Source organism: Patiria miniata, unplaced genomic scaffold (genome assembly GCF_015706575.1).
Source record: "Patiria miniata isolate m_02_andy unplaced genomic scaffold, ASM1570657v1 HiC_scaffold_3, whole genome shotgun sequence".
Taxonomy (NCBI): Eukaryota; Metazoa; Echinodermata; class Asteroidea; order Valvatida; family Asterinidae; genus Patiria; species Patiria miniata.
In genome coordinates, this window is record NW_024037069.1 from 9,503,398 (window position 1) to 9,524,437 (window position 21,040).

Genomic DNA, 21,040 nt, shown 5'->3' on the forward strand with positions numbered 1-21,040 from the left:
AGTCAGATCATATTTCTTGACGGCACTTGTGACACTCACATTCAATCAAAAGACAGAAGTAACTGATCGGTACAGCTGGCTTATCTAGTCAATCCTGATTTACATGTACGTATAGGCAGGGACCACTGTTAAAAAACAGTCATTCAATTGATTGCGACTGCGGGGATGGCTTTGTTGAATTTGCCAGCCAGAGAGGGAGGGATTAGAGATAATGCGTTAATGAATCAAACCGCGAAACAGATGTCTTTTTCACAAACAGAAATGGAATTCAGGTTTCAATAATGCCAGAAAATTGCTTCCTGCTTTACTTATCAAAGGCTTCAGCGTGTGCATATCTAGCAAATGAAAAATGTATTGGGCATGTAAAATCAATTAAACTGCACTCCACGTCTTGTTTGCCCCACTCCAAAAAAAAGAAAACGCGGGCGGCAGGTTCTTGTGTCAACCTCCTTGAGTGTTATGGTAGGATCCTTTCATCACCTCGGATGAGATGGCATGAGTAACAGGCCGGGCGGTTCTGAAGCATACCAGTGCAGTCTGAGCAACTGACATGGCTGCTTGCACTGAATGGCAACAGTTCTCTTTTCAACAGTTCTCCTCTTGGGAAATGTTTATGAAAGTGGCGCACTGTATGTCTTTGTCAGTTTCTAACTTTTGGGGGGGGGGGATCCACAAGGAGTACCGGTAGTAGTGTCAAATTCATGATTTTCAGAAAGTAAGGGTGGAGGGAGGGGTTGGGGGTTGGGGGTGTCCTTGTTGTCGCTGTTGTTGTCTCACCTTAGCATGGCTCTCCTTCAACCCTTCCACCTGCTGTCTCATCTCAGTCTCAGCTTTCTTATGCTTGGCCACCATGGCCTCCAGGTAGGCCAGGGCGTTGCCCTGCTTGTCCTCCTTGCTGTCTTCCTCACTGCCGCCGAAGCTGCTACTGTTGTTGCTGTTACCGTTGCCGTCCAGGTCTCGGCCCAGAGCTGTGTACGGGTTTGCTACGGTGTAGCGCTGCTGGCTGCTAGCGGGACGCAGGAGCTTGGTGCGTTCAGCCTGGGTGGGGATGAAATATCGTCAAAATGAGACCAGCTGAGTTTCAGCGGTTTTGGATTGGTGGCATGGGACATGGGCAGTCAATAAATTACAGGATTCCCAGCACTTTATGAAAAGAAAATTACCTGAGTTTTCCCGATATATCCTTGAGATATTTCCAAAATTCCATATTAATAGAGAAACATTTTCACTTTAACAGGGTTGCCGGGAATTCAAGAGGTGGTTGCAGCAAAGTAACTAAGATACTGACATTATATGTATTCACATTGTATTTAAACACTAACACACCATAGCCAGTCAGTCAATGGACACAACTTGGGCAAACATGGCACAAGAGGCACATACGCCAAACTGGTGAAAACCTTTCCCTTGCAAGTCACTGACACTGTTTTTCCATAAAATTCCAAGAGTTTTCCCTGACTGAAAAACGGAAATTAAGTATCAAGGCTTTCCCTGATTTTCAGAGTGACTGGTATTATTGGGCTTACATGAGAGAGGATAGCTTCACTACTTTTACATTTAAGTACATGTAATAGCTAATAACCAACATAAAATTAACATGCAAATTAGGGTGACTATATGACTCAAATTTCTTTCTTTTTTCCTATAATTTTCATTTTTTCAACTAAATTCAGATTTTGTTTTACTTTTTTTTCAATATTGTTTGTCACAGATGCAGAGAGATGCACACAAGAGATGACCAAAATTATAAATTGCCATTCGGAATTCAAATCAATATTGACGGATTGGGTACAAGGCTTTCACCTGTCACCACCAAAAAAAATAATTAATTGAATTGACAAAAACAGGGTCATGTAACCAAAACGTTTGCATATTTGGATCTCATTACTCATAAAGAGGATCATGTGTTTGCATACATCGAACCATCTGGAGCACCGCGCCGCACATTGAACTATGACTAACTTGCACGTCTCGACCATTTATCACTTTCTCGTGTCATCGTGCTCATATCTTCAATCGACGAACGAATCCAATTTGGACGCCGAGGACATCTCAGAGACGAATTACTGGATCAAGACATTCCAATTCGATTGTCAACTTTTCCCATTTTTTTTTCAACGCTCCAAACCGAAACGGAAACAGTTTGACGGATATGTTTCAGATCTCAAACTGAAACAGATTTGTCTGCTCGTACGCAATCTATAATCCTGTTAGAATGGGGGGGGGGGGGGAGGCTTAAAGTCTTGGTTGCCGTTTCACGGGATTATACCCCAGAATTATGAGTAAAATGGGCCAGTGCTGTATGTAGGTTATAGATGTGGTGGTCCTCAAAAAATAAAATTACAGCCAATTTCTTGGGCAATGAGTTACTTGCACTGTTTGTACTTTTTAGGTTGAGTATGCTATGGTGACTAACACTGACAACTGAAAATAATGATGACCAATGACTAGTGAATTCTCATCCTGTTGTGGGAATCTATTCACACAAAGTACAATGAGCCTGAAATAACATATTGATTGGACAAATATAGTACATGTACATGTACATAAATATACATTTTATAGTCATGACCTTGTCTGTACTTTGCTATGAGGCACAGCTGGAACACTAATGTACAATCAAGTCAAAAGACACTAGCAAAATTCAAAACATAAAGATTAAAAATAAATATCAACACCTGGGTATTGAATAAGTGTACAAGGTTGGCGACTACACTGAAAAATACCCTGAGCATTTTTATCCATTTCATCATTTTAAATTTATTACATGTAGGACACAGTCAATCTAATTTGAATCACATTTGATGCACAAAAAAAAAAAAAAACACCAACATTTTAAAATCTCGCAAAACGGCCTGCATATTTTTTTCAGGGCATGTGATAGCAATAACTTTATTTTTCTATTTAATACAAATGTACAAACGACGAAATCTCACAGACTGCCTCACAATTAACAGAATTCACCATGGCAGTCCCCCCCCCCCCCCCCCTCCTACAAAGTTTTTCCAAAGGGATCAAAAGGGCTTAGATTCTGGTGTGAAAACTGGGTTGAAGCATCCCTCGTTACAAATCAACATCGGGCCCAGCTGCCGTCGCAACATTTACTGGCCGACCCCTCTAACTTTGATTTAATTTCCCACGACATTTAATTAGCCGGTGCTCAATTTAACCAATTTCTTCATCACACATTGGGAGAGCCTCTCTGGTCCTTTGGGTGTCATACAACTATTGACTGTACACACTCAAGTTGTTTGATCAGAAGGACGGATTAATTTAGCGTGGTTCTTAAAGAGAGTCTAACGTGGTTAGGCTACTAATGGAAGACGTGGAGTGGAAGGGGGATATGAGATGGGTGGGTAGATTGAATGGAACGTAATTAAAGGGAGGGTTGCATGTTTCTGTACAAACATGATTTGGTGGGCCTACATTAGGGCTGTCCCGAATATACAAAATATTTAAACATTCGATAATCAACTGAACAACAATATCTAGGGTATATAATTCAGAACTACCACCACTTACACATGTACATGTACAGTACTTTGTTGGGGTTTTTCAGACGGTATTTTGAAATGCACATGTATTTGGTTGTGCAATCAGAAAAAAATGCTAATCTCCCTCTTTTGATATTTAGCCTCCAGTTTTGCATCCTGAAAATCAATAATGTTATGCGACTGAAAGGTCGACAGTGCTGTTGAAATAACCTTATATAAGGCCAAAAAAAAAAGTCTCCGGTTTCTGGTATGGAGCTTGCCCCAAAAGTGGTGCGGCGACGCGGCTTTTTTTTTTTTTTTTACCTGGTTTTTTTTTTTTTTTGGCTTCAAATGTCGGCTGATGACTGCAAATGGTGCCCGACTAAACTTAGTGCAAATATATGGGAGTCCAGAGAGGCCACATAAAGCTTATTCTCGATCATAGCCCCATCTAAAAACACGTTAAAATTGTGCAGCAGCAGGATTCCAGTCAAACCAGTGAGTTTGGCGGTTTTGAGACATCATCTTGTATTGAAAAAAAAAACTTTTTCATTTTGCCGACGCGCATGGCTACGGCGACGCGCGCGCATACCAGAAACCGGAGACTTTTTTTTTTTGGCCTAAGTCCTTTTTTTTATGGGAATTAATGCTACACGTGTAGCATTCACAACTTCCAGCTTAATCTCTTGGTACAGTTCGTAAAATTGTAAGCATAGCATTAAAAGGGCCAAATCCAAAGAAATTTTCCTCTATTTTTCTATAGCAATATGGTTCTAAATGTATTAATTTATTGCGTACATCCCAAAACCGTTTGTATATAAACAATTCTTTCAAGTGTTGAAAGACCGACTTTCCAACCCGATGAAAAATGATTCCAATTTTTGTTTGTTTTCATTGAGCTAAATTTTGCAAACAAAGAAAAAAACAATTCTGGAATGCGATGAAAGAGCTAGGCCCATTTGGAAATTCCAAAAATGTGCAACAGCAATCTTTTTCTAATAGGTAGATGTCTCATCTCGTTACCTTCAAGACAAGTCATCTTCATTACAGTGTTCAGTGCTGTAAAGAATTCATATTCAACATTTTTACAGATTCAAGCACCATGACCTTTTTTTAGTAGGCAGTTAGATGCAGTTACATTTGTACATGTATTGGAAACAAAATTATTCCAGTGTAATTTGTGCGTATGTATGTACCGGTACATTCATACATGTACATGTACCTACTGTGCTGCAAACTACAGAGAAAAACCTAATGCTTGCACACAGTCATGACAGTGACAGGCATGCAAGCCTGATCAGAGCAAGTACCAAATATGGAAGCAATGATTTTATGATTTTGATTTGTGAGAGAAAGGGTTCTGAGAACGAGGTGATAAGAAATGAGGTTGTTGTTGCAAAATAGAAACCTGGAGAAAGTTATCAAAATCCTGAAAACTTGAAAGGTTTCAGAGAGTGCACAGCTAACATACATGTAGCAATGAAGAAATCACATATACACTATAAGCCACTACAAAATATAGAAAGAAAAATAATTTTCTGCATTATGGATCACAATCTAACCAAGACAAAGTTAACAGAAACTTTAAAAGAAAAATATACTTCATCCGTATTGGCAGCCAAAAAGTACATACACCCTGTATCCCAAAATTCTCTTCAATATATTTCTTAATATGCATAATTGCCCTGAACAAGGCCAAAGCCACTCCATGTACATGTAGGTCTAAATGAAGAATGCAACTCAGGAAAACTGAATGCAGGAATTAATACGTGCCTCAAATTGCAAGAGAAAGCATCTTCATGTACCGGTACCGGTACATATAAAAAAATAAGAGGAAAGTTGTAGGCAACATGCAACCAGATTCAGACAGACATTTAGGCCTATTCATTTTGCTACTACTGATTCAGGCCAACACCCAATAATTTTGCAATGTGTACTATAAATAATACTGCTCCCTAGAGTGTTGAATTTGATATCATCTGGATATCAATTATGAGAGTGTCATCATCACACAGCCATCTGTCTCTCATCGTCTGTACTCATTAAAAAACTCTTGCCCTGCCATTGTGCCAAGTACATGTAGGTGCTTGGAGAGGCTACGAAAGGTCAAGTGGGGTCAATGCTCATAAACTTGTATCAGTTCAGAAAGAGATTTTGACACCATTATTACAAGTAGGCTGGATTTTTCTCTCCGTAAATTAAAAAAAAATGTTCTCACAACTTACTGAATTTTGAACTTACTGAATTTTGTTTGCCCTATCCTAAGTTAATATTATGATATCATAAACTGCTGCTTCGGCCATTTGAGTCTCAAGAACAATGAATTGATAAATGAACGAACTCCAAATTTTTAATTCTGTTGATAAAATTGGTGAAATTTTATGGAAGACCGATGTCGGGAAAACCTGGAGATTTTTTTCTAAAACATGAATTGCGCATGGTCTTGAAATTGAGCTCTACTGCGTCAACAGCACGTGAATCATAAACTTTTGTGATTAAATTGATCTTTGCACAGTAAACAAGGTGGGTGTTTTAATGGACGTCGCGCCGACACAATGTTCAATAAAAAGCGTCCATAAACCAAAAGAAAATGTGTATAAATGGATCCCGGGGGGCAGTCCCGAAGTCAAACGCTCCATTACCAGCGATTGCTCAAAATGCCTCGGTCACTATTGTGCGGACACAGCATGCATTTTGGCAATTAGTGTCCATGGACTGACTTCTTATTATGGGACGGTGAGCTCAAGAAATGCATAGTTTGATTTACTGCCTGGTAGAACTGGTAGCTGTATTATATGGCAGTGCCTTTAGGCATACATGAGTGAGGTATTTAGCAGCAGATAGGAACCAATCAAGGAAAGTGATACATGTACGGTACATAGCTCAAGGGTCCAAGTGAGCAACCTGAAAACATGACATAGTAGCAAAGGACCATGGGTTCATAGTAGACCCTGGGACAGACGGAAGATGTCTCGACTTTAAAACTTTGATATTCCAGAGACCATTCAGATATCAGATAGTAGCCTGCATTTACCAGGCCCACCAGTGCTGATAACATCTGTACATGCGAAGAAAGCTGGAAATGAAATGCATTCAATGCATTTGTTGATTATTAAAGAAAAACGTCACAATGGTATAAAGTTAATGGGGATGTAAATTTCTTTTGAATGATTACAAAATAATAATAATACAGAGTATTTATACCGCGCTATACCAAGATCAGTAACTGTATAAGGTCAGTCAAATATGACGGGGCTAGAGCATGAAGGCACTTGTAAATTAATGTGAGAATTTTTATAGAAGATTCGCTGCTTCACTGGGAGCCAGTGAAGTTCTACCAACAGGCCAGCAGAGGTGGTCCCGTCCACATGCGAAGAGTAGCCGTGCAGCTTTATTTTGAAGGCGCTGTCAGCGCTTATAAAGGTCTGAATTGCATGCACCTAACAAGATTCAGTTGGCATAGTCAGGACGGGACAGGAAAAGACCTCTGACGGCCTGATGGCAAGCATCTTGTGTGATGAATCGGCGAATGCGCCAGAGATTGCGCGAGTGGAAGTTAATAGTCAAAATCACAAAACAGACAAAGGAGAACCTGAAACCAATTAATTTATCAACACCCTGTTTGATTGGTGAAAGGAAAACTTAATTAATCAGATTTTTGTTTTTTGCAGAAGCGCCCCTCCCTTTTCTTGCCAAAAGTGTTACATGTTTGCATCAGTGCTCCTCCCTTCAACTTTCAGCCACACCTGCCCAACACTTTATCTAGAGATACCAACAAAAACAAAGCAAGACCAGGCATTTAACCAAAATTGCCCCGTGTTCTGTCTTTGAACTGAGCAGCCTCTCCTTGTACCGGTACTCCTCAGGGGGTTGGACTCGACAAGCTGACTCACGAGTTATCGCACTTGCTGTAATAGCCCTCCCACCACACACATCTGCCATCGTTTGCGGCACTTCAAGACCCACTGTCCCGTGGAGATATTAAAGGGAATATACATCATTTGCTTTTGCTGTAATTTTCAGAAATGGATGGAAATGGGGGGTTGGAAAAATAAAGCAAATATAGTTACACTGACTTTTTGGAGGTTTTGGGATCGAAAATGCTATAAAAACCAAGAAAAACGATCATTTTCCTGTAGTCTGGTTCCCTGACTCCATATAAGAAGAAACAGAGCAGTTTACATACATTGGGGAATTGTAAGGTCAGGGAACCAGTCTAGCTGGCTCGTACCCGTTCATAGGTTTGTAATCGATTGCAAACAAGTGCAATGGTCAATTGGGGCCAGTATTTGAAAAAAAGCCAGTTGTTTCCAACGCTGATCGGCCGATCAGCGTTGGAAATTGATACAAAAATACCACTTTTCTTGAAAATGACAGTATACCAGGTGCCATAATTTTACAGGATGCTTTAGACTGTCATTTACCAACATCCTATTAAGGTATTTCGCAAAAACTTGGTAGTTTTATTTTTCGATGTTTGCAAATGTTGTATATTCCCTTTAATGGTAATGGTTACTGAACCAGAACCAGACGAAGAGCAGGGGTCGTTAAGAACAGCAATAAACCAATGGTAGATTTGAAGTGAACCATTGTGGCTTAGGCCTGGCCAGTGAGGCAACTGTTCATTTTATACTGGAAGGACACCATACTGAGGTTATTAATCCTCGACAGGTTTTTTACAAAGCATATTTTCTCCTGTCACAGCATGATCGACATACTTGGAGACTGGAGCACACAGTGCAGAATGATGATGTGCAATGTATACATGTAGGAATTTGGGAAGGGAATGAATTGTACATGTTGTATGAAACGTGTTTTATTTTGTTTCGGTTTTTTAATGAGTTGCCCATCGCATTCCTTTTAAATATAAGAGCCACTGGAGGTGAAGTGTGAGAATCACCCTTTATCCACACAACTAAGTCTCCTGTATAACGTCTGATATGTCAAAGCATGCATGACGTCATTTCATTCTGAAATCAGGACTAAGATTGTGATTGGTCAATTTCCATGCCGCGTTTTTGTAATACAACAACCTGTACAAAAATGATACTCATCATTGTGAGTTTATACGCAGTCTAGTTGCATAATTAATTAATCACCAAATCTGTTTACGTACATGTATAATAGACCATGGTCGGCTTCGCCAGGTGAGGTACATATATACAACGAATGTAAATTTCCAATTTGTGAGGTAGCAATTTTGTTGGGGATTTTAAAGGTCAAATTTTATTTCTTCAACATGTGTTTGTCCACAGAGCAAGAGGTTAATTGAGTAATAAAAACAAAACCTGTGATATCAATCGAAAGTTCGCAGACCATTTGGCACCAGGGCTTGCATGATTATCAGAGATTAACTTGATGACACTGGGAACGTTTGTGCAGGGGAGAAGCAGCACAATCACACAGACATACATGTATCTGTATGCACATTGCTGGAATACTTCAAGGAGTAAATATTTCCAGACATTTTTCAAATATTCAAAGGATTGAATTTGTGACATTTGATCCCTGTTAACATTCCGCAGAAGCAGGAACGGTTGTAACTTGTTACATTGGTTCTCCAACCCTTTTCTTCTTCTTTCAAGTTGTTGCTCATATATCAGGGCAACCAGTTGTCAGCCATCTTCTTGAAGGTGGATCTAGGGACTCCGGTCCAATTCGGCCGTTTGGAGAAGAGTGCAGGGGACAGTCATTAATTATGTGGTCGGCCATCTGTGTCTCTCCACATTCACATTGAGGGGGGGGGGGGGGGGTCTACCCGATATTCTCCAATACTGATGTTCCCCGAAATCCTTAGGATTGGGCTTAGGGTTAGGGTTATAAAGGGTTAGGTTTAGGGTTAGGGTTAGGGAACATCAGTATTGAGGAACATAGGTATTGGGGAACATACAGTAGGAGAGGAAGCCAACTCCCACCGATGCATACCGGTACAGGATGCAAATGAGCCGACTCTGTCATCAGGCGGTTCGTGCGAGCTGCCCTCTGTTCTACTGAGGAGTTGTCCAGGAGGGTTGTCCAACAGCGAGTCCCCCCTTTTTGAAATAATTCTAAAACTAACTAAAGAAACAATCAGGGCTCCCACAGAAATCTGAAAATTAAATTCCACAACTTTTCCATGACTTAACATGACAGCTTTCAAAATCAAGGATTTTCCAGGATTTTTCTTTGACTGTGAGAACCCTGAACAGTAGAAATTGATCTACATGTACGTACATTTGTGTATAACATGTAAGTTTTTGATTCAGATCGATTCTTGTGCACAATCAAAAAAAAAATCATGACCATTTTTTTTGGCGGTCCCAGAGTCAGCCTACAGTTCTCTATAGAAGTACCGGTACATGTACCGGTACCTATCGGACTGACTCACTGACTGTCACTTGTGAATTAGACTTAAAACGCTCACCCTGCGCAATCCTCCAAAATCCTGCCTCCAGGCAGTTTTGGAGGATATTGGAGGATTGAAGGCTGAATGGCAAGAAAGTGTCTGGCGATTTTGGAGGATGCTTTGCGTCCAGTTAGTAGGCTGTAACCCAGCAATGTTTAGGTTCAGTCATGCATAATTGAGCCATGCAATATGCTTGATATCATCCGCGCTACTTCTGAACGTCATCGGCACTGCCTCAACCCATTTACAGTGATTGTTGGATGATTTTGAAGGGTTAAGGCAATGGTCACCCCTCCACTGAACAAACTCAAGCAATAACGGATGATTTTGGAGGATATGAGGCTGAATCCAATTTTGACATGGTGGCAATTGGAGGATTGGGGTAATTGCAGAATACCCCGCCACTCGGAAATGCACCCCTAAAATCTCTGGCTACGCAGTTGGATTCACTAGAAAAGAAACAATTCAAGTCCATTGCCAGCTACGCGGATACTGATGGGGGTCCACTATTTGAGAACGAAGTAACACAAAAGGAATGGGAGTTGCTGAAAAAATTCTAAGTCCAAACCAACTACCCTGTTGGCGGCTACGCGGATACGGAGTGGGAGTGCAGTGGAGCATGACGCATAATACATACAAGTAGCGCTGAGAAGGTTTATTGAGGGCAATCAACCGTGACTCCGTACCCGGCTACGAGGTGGATAGTTTGAGTGGCGGGGTATTCTGCAATTGTGCCGGAGGATTTTGCAGGATGGAGGATGGTTGCTAGCCATAACGGCCTTGGGGGTTAGGGTTAATTAAGCCTCACCATAGCCCAAAAATTGGACTCAATGACTTTATGCGGGATGACTTAGGCCAAATCCGTCTAAAACAATCTTTATCTAGAGGCCTGCCTAGTATCCTTGTATTAAATCACATGATATCTGTCCCAAATATGAACAATGCACACATTACAACACAGATAAAATCTTAATTACATCGTCAGCGACCGATGCATCTGAGCAATCACTTGCCATCCGGTCAGAGCAGTCCATCGGTAACACAGACACTGTTTCCCTATACTGGAAGATATGCAGATTGATATTGCTTTTAAGATGACAAATGACCACGCTGGGCTCCGCGCATTACCACCGCGGCCATGAATAATTCTACCCACCGCTGGTATAAATCCTCATCTACTGTCCCAGTTGTCTGGGGAGATTAGATGCATTCACAAAATGACTAAATGCACACATCTTTTCTTTGTCTACCCGTAATATTAACGTCTCTGTCCATTTACATTTTCACCCCCCCCCCCCCCCCCCCGGGTTGTCGGTCCCGATATTAAGGCATAAAAACAGTTGCTCGCACTAATCCTTTTTCCTGGGTAATGGTTCGTGATATTGGGACATCTTTGGTGACTATGGATGAGGTCTATTTGGATCAGGTTTGATCGATATACCCAAAGGTGTAATAAAGGTGGGATTGCATAAATGAGTCGGTGGACAATGTTGGCCTAACGGCTTTGCAGTGTACTGCCGTGAATCATTCATTTACTTGCAAATTAGGACCTTTTTGGAAGTTATTGGGTGCATGCGACTGTTCACTGTGCTAATCCTGATAAATGATGGAATTTTTCGAGCTGAAATTATTTCCATATGAATGGGTTGCATGAGTTAAGACCGATCAGTTACCTGGCTCATCACCTCCAGAATCCGTAATTGCCATTTCTTCTTTAATACTAAGGCCAGTCTCTTTCTAAATATCTCTCAGACTTTCTGGAGTGAAAGCGCCATAATGTCACCGGCAATTCAATATTCAAGTCACAAAAACATCTTCAAGACGTTAAAAAAAAAAAAAAAAATTAAAATGTCACATTATCGCACTTTTTTTCTCGTTTTGTGGACTTCAATCAGAAAATGCATGTTGCTATATTGTTCATATCACAGATGACCTAAAATCATGAACCAATTTTTTTAATATAAATGTTTAACTAATAGCTTCATACTACATGTGCATGCACTACATGTAGTATGAATTAAGCTACTTGTACTTTGGTTTTTTGTTATTTTTCCATATTTTCTTAAGTTACCGGTATTCTACACATTTTCTGCATAATTAATCTGTTTCACTGGTTTATAATTCTGCGCTTTAATTAACTTTTGGAAACAGGACACCCACGTGCAGCACTCAATCAATGACTGGGCGTGTACACATGTACATGTACAGCCCACACGACGTCCACAGCTCGTAAATGGGAAAACAAGCTCAGACTTCACAAACCATCAAGTTTAATCGATAAGTAATTACGGCTTAATTGGGTTCTAGAATGATCGATATATTGATTGATGAAGTATTGATGATAAAATGGTACACGTAAATAATACGCAAGCTTTGGCTGTACAATCTATATTAATTAGCCATTATACTAATTGTACATGTATAATCCCCAGTACAAGTTACAAGGCCTGGTGGTTGGTGTAGATAAATGACATGTATCATGACAGTGTGCTTATTTCATGGAACTACCCAGTACATGTACATGTACCAGGTACTATACAGATAGCAAAAAATTAACCCAAATATATTGGCTGAAAATGTTTTAGCCAAATGTGTTTTCTCAGAACAAATCAGTAGTCTAGGGTCTAATATGCATGTATTTATTTGCAATAAATAATAATGTCGTGCTTACATAGTGCCTTATACCAAAGGTGTCAAGGCTTCACAAATATTACCCCTGTTCATCAGGCCACGAGACCACTTCTGCAGCAGCTCAATATCAGCGCATATGGCCCATACCTTCGCAGGTACCCATTTACTCCTGGGTGGAGAGAAGCAATGCGTGACAAAGTGCCTTACCCAAGGGCACACGCTGCATAGCCCCAGGCTGGACTCGAACCCACAACCAGCAGCTTTACCTGCAGACAACGAATCCAGTGCCCTTAACCACGAGGCCACAGCAATACAGTAAATACTTTTTGTTTGATATTTTTTCTGATTTAACACATGCGTAATTAATCAAGGGGCAGCATGTGCATGCAAAAAATATGCCTCGAAAGAAAGAGCACTTTATTTCCATCAAACGGTATCAAAAATGAACAAAAGCTGAACCTAGTTGGCCGGAGAAGGAGACACATGATCCCTACATGTATACTAATAAAGACACTGACGTTTTTTTTTTAATATGATGCCAGCAAGGCGATCGTTAATGATGGCCCACGCATTCCAACTTGGGATGATGAGCGTAGATTTTTTAATCTCTGATGGGCAGCGGTTCCCACCGTTGTTTTAAGTTACACAACCCCACCGTCATCGGGGGATGAGTCAGCGTTGGTGTCCGATGGGGACTCTTTTGGTCTCTCGCCTCTCTCTACGGGACGCAAGGGGTGAGAACCAACGCTCAATAATTAATGAACTCTGTAATGGGTTTTGGTAGGGGGGGGGGGGGGTGATAGAGCTTGTGGCTCATTGTTTGCAGGAGCTTCAAAAAGGCACACCGTCAAATATTGAATGAAGGTTAAATATTGGCCTGAATTTTAATATCGACGGCTCAATCATCACTGCAAGGCACACATCAATTACTTTGATGAATGATTATCATGTATTACAATGGACCTCTTTTTGTTTCAATTTTTACAAAATGTAACATTTATCCGAGTTACTTGGTTATATGATTTTCTGGTAAGCATCTGTTGGATATTTGTTACCACCAATTACGTGAATAATGTTGTACTGTTAATACCCGGTATGTACCTTACTGGGAGTAATTTTGCTATTAATATTGTACATACATGTACATGTATACATGTACACTATATAAACTGTATTTAAAACAATTTTTGTGATGGTGTAATTTTCCTTTTACATGTATCAATTTTCTTGATTGCGCTGTAGGCTATATATTTTAAAACTGCATTAATTAAATTTTGAAAATTTTCATGTACATGTTTGTTTGAAAAAAAATTAAAACTGAACTCATGATTAAGTGTCACCATTTGGTTAAAACGGTTAAAATGGTTATTTTGGTCATTTTCTTCATTTTTAATTTTTTTTTGGAGGGGGGGGGGGGCATTTTGGTACGTGACTTAGCATATGAAACATAGCCCAGGTTCACATACTCCAAAAATGCTGCATTACACGGAGAATATGGGTACACAAGCCTATCATGAGCATGTACAGTAGGGCAACATGCTGAGAGCAGACTTCAGCGATACCGCCTCCCTGCAGTGCTAAGCAACATATCCTGAGCACCCAAAACTCCTTGTTTGGCTGTACAACGACAACGATGAGCCAAGGGCAATTATTACGCCCCATCTCTATCGAATTCCTCCAGACACCACACCAGGGCCAGGGCAATAGACTACCCGCTTCATCGATTCTATTCTTCCAGCGCTGATCCCAGACCAAATTCCCCAGGGGACACCGGCAGATCGGCCCAGGATCTAGTTACAATCCTATTCTTTCCCCTTTTACCCCAGGATATGGGTTACGGACGTAATGACACATTCACGCGCCGGCGAGCGACGAACCAGAGAAATTAAGACGACACACAAAAGCTGAATGAATATTTATTCGAAATATTTTTTTCATTCTCTCGTTGCGGGAATCGATGGGTATACCACTTCTGCTTGAGTGGATCGTCGTCAAACGGTGCACTTGGTATCAATGTCGGCCGTAAAAGCACCTGATCTCTTAACACATCGATCGTCAGGGCACGCTCTGGGGCATGCTTGGGGAGCAAAAATGAGGTTGGATTATTGAAGTTAGGAGAAAGGGGGGGGGGGGGGTCGATGCGATTACTACTTGTGAGTCAAAGAGGGCCTGAAGCAGGGCCGGATAGGGTATCATCCTGAGGGAGAAGAGGACGGGAATTTTCCCGTGGAAAAAGGCGCAATTATTTTTGCGGTGCAAATATTCAAGTGACTTCTGATTTACAGCTTTTGCTCAAGATGGTCATTGTACTTTGCTCCATCTGCAAGGTGCGGGCTGGTCGTCGCAGCTTTGTTTGCGGAAGTGAAATTTTAGACATAAGTTGGGTCAAGGAGTTGGGCTCGTACCTGCAGCTGCTGGACTCGAAGCGTGAAGACTTGAATACAAAACATGTAACGCGAGAGAGGTTCATCTCTGACCATCTCTGATGAGAGGGTCTACAGTACATGAAGCTGCAATTTCTGTGTCACATTATACTTGCAAATTGGCCTCCAATTCTCAAGTACATAGATTTTGACAAAGAAGACACCATGGTCAAATCAAACACACTCATGCACGTAGGTTCACTCCTACTTCCTTACAAGCTCTTTTGCAACTTTGACAGCCTTCAGTTTCCATGTTTGGTCATCTGGACAAGATCCTTAAAAAATTCTGAAATCTGAAAGCTGATGTGCACATGTACATTTAGTGTTTCCTTAGCCATGTGCGAGTCAAGCAATATCACAGTGTTCAGGATTGTACTCCTTTTGGTTGAGCATGTCTTCCAGGGTTTAATAAGCTCTCTCATTTCCATACTCACACAACTGGATTCCAGCACCTGCATACTTCTCATAATCATCTGCATAAACACATAGCCTGGGATATCCGAGGTGCAGGGTTTAAAGGCTTGAAACGTTAGTACCTAGATTTCCAGGGAAATGAGACTGAGAGGGCTATAAGCCAGGCAAAATAAAGACATTCTGGAATTGAATGACACTTCAAAAATACTTCCTCGGGAGTTCCACTGTGCAGGTCATGCTCAAAGGCAAGTTTCTCAAATCACAGAATTGCTCAAAATCATGCCAAATATCTTCCAACTTAGTCACAAAGATTGGTTCACATTACCAAAAAGAAATTATCAAAACAAAAAACAAAACAAAAATTGACCTTTTGGAGGATTTTGCAGGATTGAGGTTGCTTCCTAGCAAAAATGCCTATAGAGTTAGGGTTAATTATTTCTGGTAATGAAACCAAGGAATTCTCAAAAGCGCCCTAGGCACTGTAGCTAACAAGCCTGAAGTAACCCGTAGAGAAGACAATGAGAAGAAATTACAGAAAATTAGAGCAGGGAGAAAAACCCCAGAATGATATTCTACGGGAAACCCACGGAATCAGGCAGGGACTGAAACCCCATCCACATAGGCAGGAATTGAACCCGGTTCACAGCGGTGGAAGGCGAGGAAAGAACCGCTGTGCCAACCTGACTCCCCAATCTCGAAATTATCTCATGGTTCCTTGAATAACAAAAATATGATGACAAGGCCTTTTGACCATCTGTTCATAGCTCTAGGAGGTAGCCTCGCCGCCTCACCCACCTAGCCTGCTCCCTCTGATCTTTTAATCAAGCTTCTAATTTGTGTTTGGAATTTAATGCAGCAAACTTAGCGTGGCACCTCAGGAAATCCCCTTTTTAATTTCTCTAAGTCATCTCAATATCTCTTCAAGTGTCTTCCGGCATTAGGAATGCATCCTTTGTAAAACAAATTCCACACAGACTAATACTCCTAAAATTTGAAGTCAGTGAGTAAAATGCACAAGTCAACAACCAATTCTGTTTTGAAAGAAAGAAAAAAAATCTTCACTGATTAAAATCGCTTTCCTTTGGTGCTTTGGGGACGCAAGAGTGAAACTTCTTTCAGTCTCAAAATTTGTTTTTTCCTTGGTCATGCCACACAGGGTTTGAGGGCAGGAAAGCGCAGGAAAGCCCGTTTTAAGGCAGCTGTCGTTACGAGTCATGCTCCGCTTCTTCTGATGCTGACGGCTTAAGATACAACAGGCTGGGTGGTGCACTTACATCCTTTCAATTTCCAGCTGCCTACATGTAGGAGCTGGATTACAAGAAAAGAGGGCACTGCTCTTAAAAAGTTGGTGAAACAAGGGAGAGAGTAGGATGCAGCCTAAGGGAACTCCAAAGAAAGCTTCCGGTAGCACAGTATTACCCTCCCCCCCCCCCCAATCCCTTCACCCTGGCATTTATATGTGAAAGGGGAAAATGCCCTTTTAAAACTGAAGATATCAAAAGTGATCAAATAAAGTACAGCTGCCTTAATTATACTAATTAAAAGTGGTTGAGTTTGGACCATATATGGATGTATGTACACTGTATGGGGCGGGGCTTAATGGGGCGGGGCTTAATGGGGCGGGGCTTAATGGGGTGGGGCTTAATAGGGCGGGGCTTAATGTGGTTGGGCTTAATGGGGCCAGGCTTAATGGGACGACACTTAATGGGGCTGGACTTAATGGGCGGGTTTAATGGGCGGGGCTTAATGGGGAGGGTTACTGGCATGGAAAAATAACAGAAGCCAACCATTTTGGAACCAAAACTATTTCTCCAGCACTTCTCACCAGTTTAAATTATTTTTCAAAAATACGTGTATGATGCAGCCGATGACACAAATTAACATTTGCACATTTCACCACAATTCCACTTAAGAACCAAGCTTATCCATTGGAAATGATGGAATGGCAAGGCCGGGGCTTTGGATGGTTGAAAAGTTGACAGTTCTTAAAGGGGCATGTTCTTCTGGAAGGGTTCAAATTCAATGGTTTTAACAACCGGTGGAAATACATATACCGGTAGGCAAGGCAAGGAAATTGCAGCCACATTTTCTCAATAAAGGTTGGACATTAGGTGGATTCTCAGTAAACCCGAACCTTTGAAATAAGGCTGGTAAATAATACGAAAACTAAGTTTGGTAATCTCCAGACAAAAGTGGGCCTTTAAAAATAAATCTGGACTGGGCACTAAGGCCAAAAAAATAATAACCATGTTTAGCGTCCTGTCTTTTTGAAAAAAAGGGAGGAGGCCCTTTTTTTTTCAAAAATGGCCGCCCGACCCATTTTCCAAAATGACCGGTCGGGCTATCTTGAAGATGGCCGCCAGCTTTATTTTTTAAATGGCCGCCACTTGGACTCAGGAAATGACATACCAGCTTTATATGAGCTAGATGCAACAGACAAAGAGGCCAAAATGATGTCACTGTTTAAAATTCATCATTTTTTTCAGGTTTTTTTTTTTTCAATTAAAAAAAAAGGGAGGCGGCCTCCAAAAACAAAGCAGGCAGGGACACTAAACATGTTTTTTTTTATTTGGCCTAACCAAAAGACTGCACAGACTACAGAGCAGTACATATCATCGCCAGCATTGGCACTGTTTTTATCCATACCCTTTTATCTTTAAGTACCTCCCCGCTCCGCTTGACATTTCACGTCGGCCCAGACAACCTGCCTGCCGCTGCCGTACCCAAAAATAAAACAATCCTGCTGACAGTCTGGGATCACATGACCACGAGTAGACGTCATTATTTGAAGCCCGATCTCTCGGACTCGTTAGCAAAGCAATTTTCTCCTAATTGGTTTGTTCATGTTTGGTTCTCCAGGGAAAAGGAGGCACCAATGTAAACACTCAGTGTTTGATATACTGTGCACTGAAAAAGCATACGTGTACGTTGGCCCAGTGAAATTCGTTTCGCATATGGTTTTGGTGAAAGGATATATTCTAGCCATTATTAACATACAGAAATTAATATATTTACCAGGGGGTACTTGTAGATCATTTACAAGTGGGTGTTAAATGTTCAATATTTCGCTGTACAAAATACTTCACTTGTGGATCCCGAATGACAAATAGGAACATTACTGCCAAAGGCAGAGTTGAATATAAATGGCATAGGATCTCCAACGGTCATGTTTTGGTCCCTTGGTTAGGCCCCCCAAAAATAATAGTTCTGCCCCTACCCAAATTTTTTTCGGGAAAAATGAGGGGAAAAAAATAAATAATGATTGCTGCCTTTTACCCTAGACTACACACACACACACCTAATTATGATCAACAGAAGTCCCCCCCCCCCTCCCCAAAAAACCCCTACCTGCCTACCTTATTTTCAAATGCCATGTAATCAGAAGCAGAACATTTTTGTTTACAATTTATGTAAAACACATAATTTTATGGGTTAGTAGAAGTACCAGTACATAACACAGGCATGCAACTGGGAATTTAGAAAAAAAACACAAGGACACTCCAAACCACACAAGACTTTGTACAGCGTTGCTCATTGTGTTGGCATTCATGAGAAGTTATAATGAGGAAATCGGCGGATCCGAGGAAAACTTGCATGTCTGATAACATGAACCGGTACATGAACATGTACAATGTATGAATATTATGTACAGTACCGGTATATGCTTCCTGTATGACTATGATGAAGGTTTAGAGTTGAACTTGCTGACTGCAATCCAATACAAATGTTTACATTTATTGTTGGCCTATAAGCATGTATACATGTCAATAAAAATAGGTGGGTCATACTAGATTAGCTTTTATTTAAATTAATCCGTACTTTTCCTGCTACACTCACAACAGAACTGCAGAATGTGTGTTGGCATGGCCCAGGGCTCCAGGCTTAAAATATTGACTTTACAGGATTATAGGATCATCCTATGCAAAGGATTAACTGTCTGGCACATGTCTTTACCTGGGCAGACCCACAGGGGATTAGGAGATTATCAGATTAGACTTGCAGGTTAATCCTAATGCATTGCCATTAACACCCCAATTAGAACAATTATTTGCCTTCACTGGGGATCAGATGTTTATACAGGGCACAGTACCTTGAACCTTGTTCCTTGCAGGGAATACATTTCACTGACCAGCATTTAAAGGGGAAAAACAACATTTGCAAACATCAAAAAATAAAACTACCAAATCATTTTGAAATACCTTGCTGGACTGTTAGTGAATGACAGGGTAAAGCATCCTGTAAAATCATGGCACCTGGTATACTGTCATTTTCAAGAAAAGTGGTATTTTTGTATCAATTTCCAACGCTGATCGGCCGATCGGCGTTGGAAAAAACTGGCTTTTTTTCAAATACTGGCCCCAATTGACCATCGCACTTGTTTGCAATCGATTACACACCTATGAACGGGTACAAGCCAGCTAGACTGGTTCCCTGACCTTACAATTCCCCAATGTATGTAAATTGCTCTGTTTCTCCTTAAATGGAGTCAGGGAACCAGACTACAGGAAAATGGTTGTTTTTCTTGTTTTTTATAGCATTTTTGAACCAAAAACCTCCAAAAAGTCAGTGTAACTATATTTGCTATATATTTCCAACCCCCCAATTCCATCCATTTCTGAAAATTACAGCAAAAGCAATTGATGTATAGTCCCTTTAACTTGGAGTAGTTCAAGGAATTTGGGGGTCAGTTTTAAGTTGCTTACACTATAATGGATGGCTATGGTTGAGCAAGGGCGTTAAGCTTGTTGGGCATTTATGGGCATGATGCTGTGAACAGCAGCGGGCAATAGTTCATGTGTGCCAATGTGTGTCAGCCATAGGATCCAGGTCCCGGTTTGGGGCAATAATTAGCATCTTCAGAAGCAATGAAAGAAATTCAAGGAACAGCACAACTCTCAACTAAAGGGCGGTCCAACTTTTTCACAGATGTGCAGAGAGTATGGTACTACAGTTGAAGACCCCCCTCCCTACATGTAGTACGAATATCAACATTTTTTTGTGCATACATGTGTGCATGTCAATACCATTATCAAATACCGACGTATTGTAAAGTTACCCCTAGGAGCAGTTATGTACAAATCCTCGATTCTGTACAATCAATTAAAAACATTGACAAAATTCAGGTTGCATTTCTACATGTAGCTTATCAACAAAAAAATGCACTTTTACTGCGTACATTTAAAAACAATAATCCACTTAATACTTTGTTCAACCACTGATTCATTTACAATTAGACCAAAAAAATCATCTGCTTCGATTACATGCAGTTTCAAAAATAATATAGGGTTGGTAGTTAGGACGGGATTTCTTTTTTGATTTGGCAATTTTTGTTCATGTGGATTTTAATAGATGTCGGTCAAGGTGTATGCACAAATTAATTTTATTTGCACCACGTTCTCATAAACTTTACAATTTTTTTTAAATTTTTTTTTGAGCTTCATTTTTTTCAACTCCATTAAATAAATTCACTGACATCAACTGAACCAACATCGAAAGGTTCCAGATAAACAAACATGTATTCAGAACACCGGCCCTTTAAAATGAAGCACTGACCAAACAGACACTAAAAGCTGTCATTCAGGGGGAGGATGAGTCTAATAACCACCGCTTCCTGATGTCTCAGAAGAAAAAAAAAATTGCTTCAAAAAACTAAAAGAGCAACAAGACAACAATCAAGACCCAGGAAGTCATTGGGCTGGCAATATCCGGCTCGT

General features: G+C 40.7%; 1 protein-coding gene across 1 annotated transcript in view; it reads right to left on the bottom strand.

The window, feature by feature from the left end:
* LOC119738061 (cortactin-binding protein 2-like) overlaps positions 1-21,040 on the bottom strand; it is an 85,135-nt gene that overhangs the window by 45,330 nt on the left and 18,765 nt on the right. The window contains 1 exon segment of the mRNA XM_038212787.1: positions 778-1,038. Coding sequence (XP_038068715.1) covers positions 778-1,038 — 261 coding nt within the window.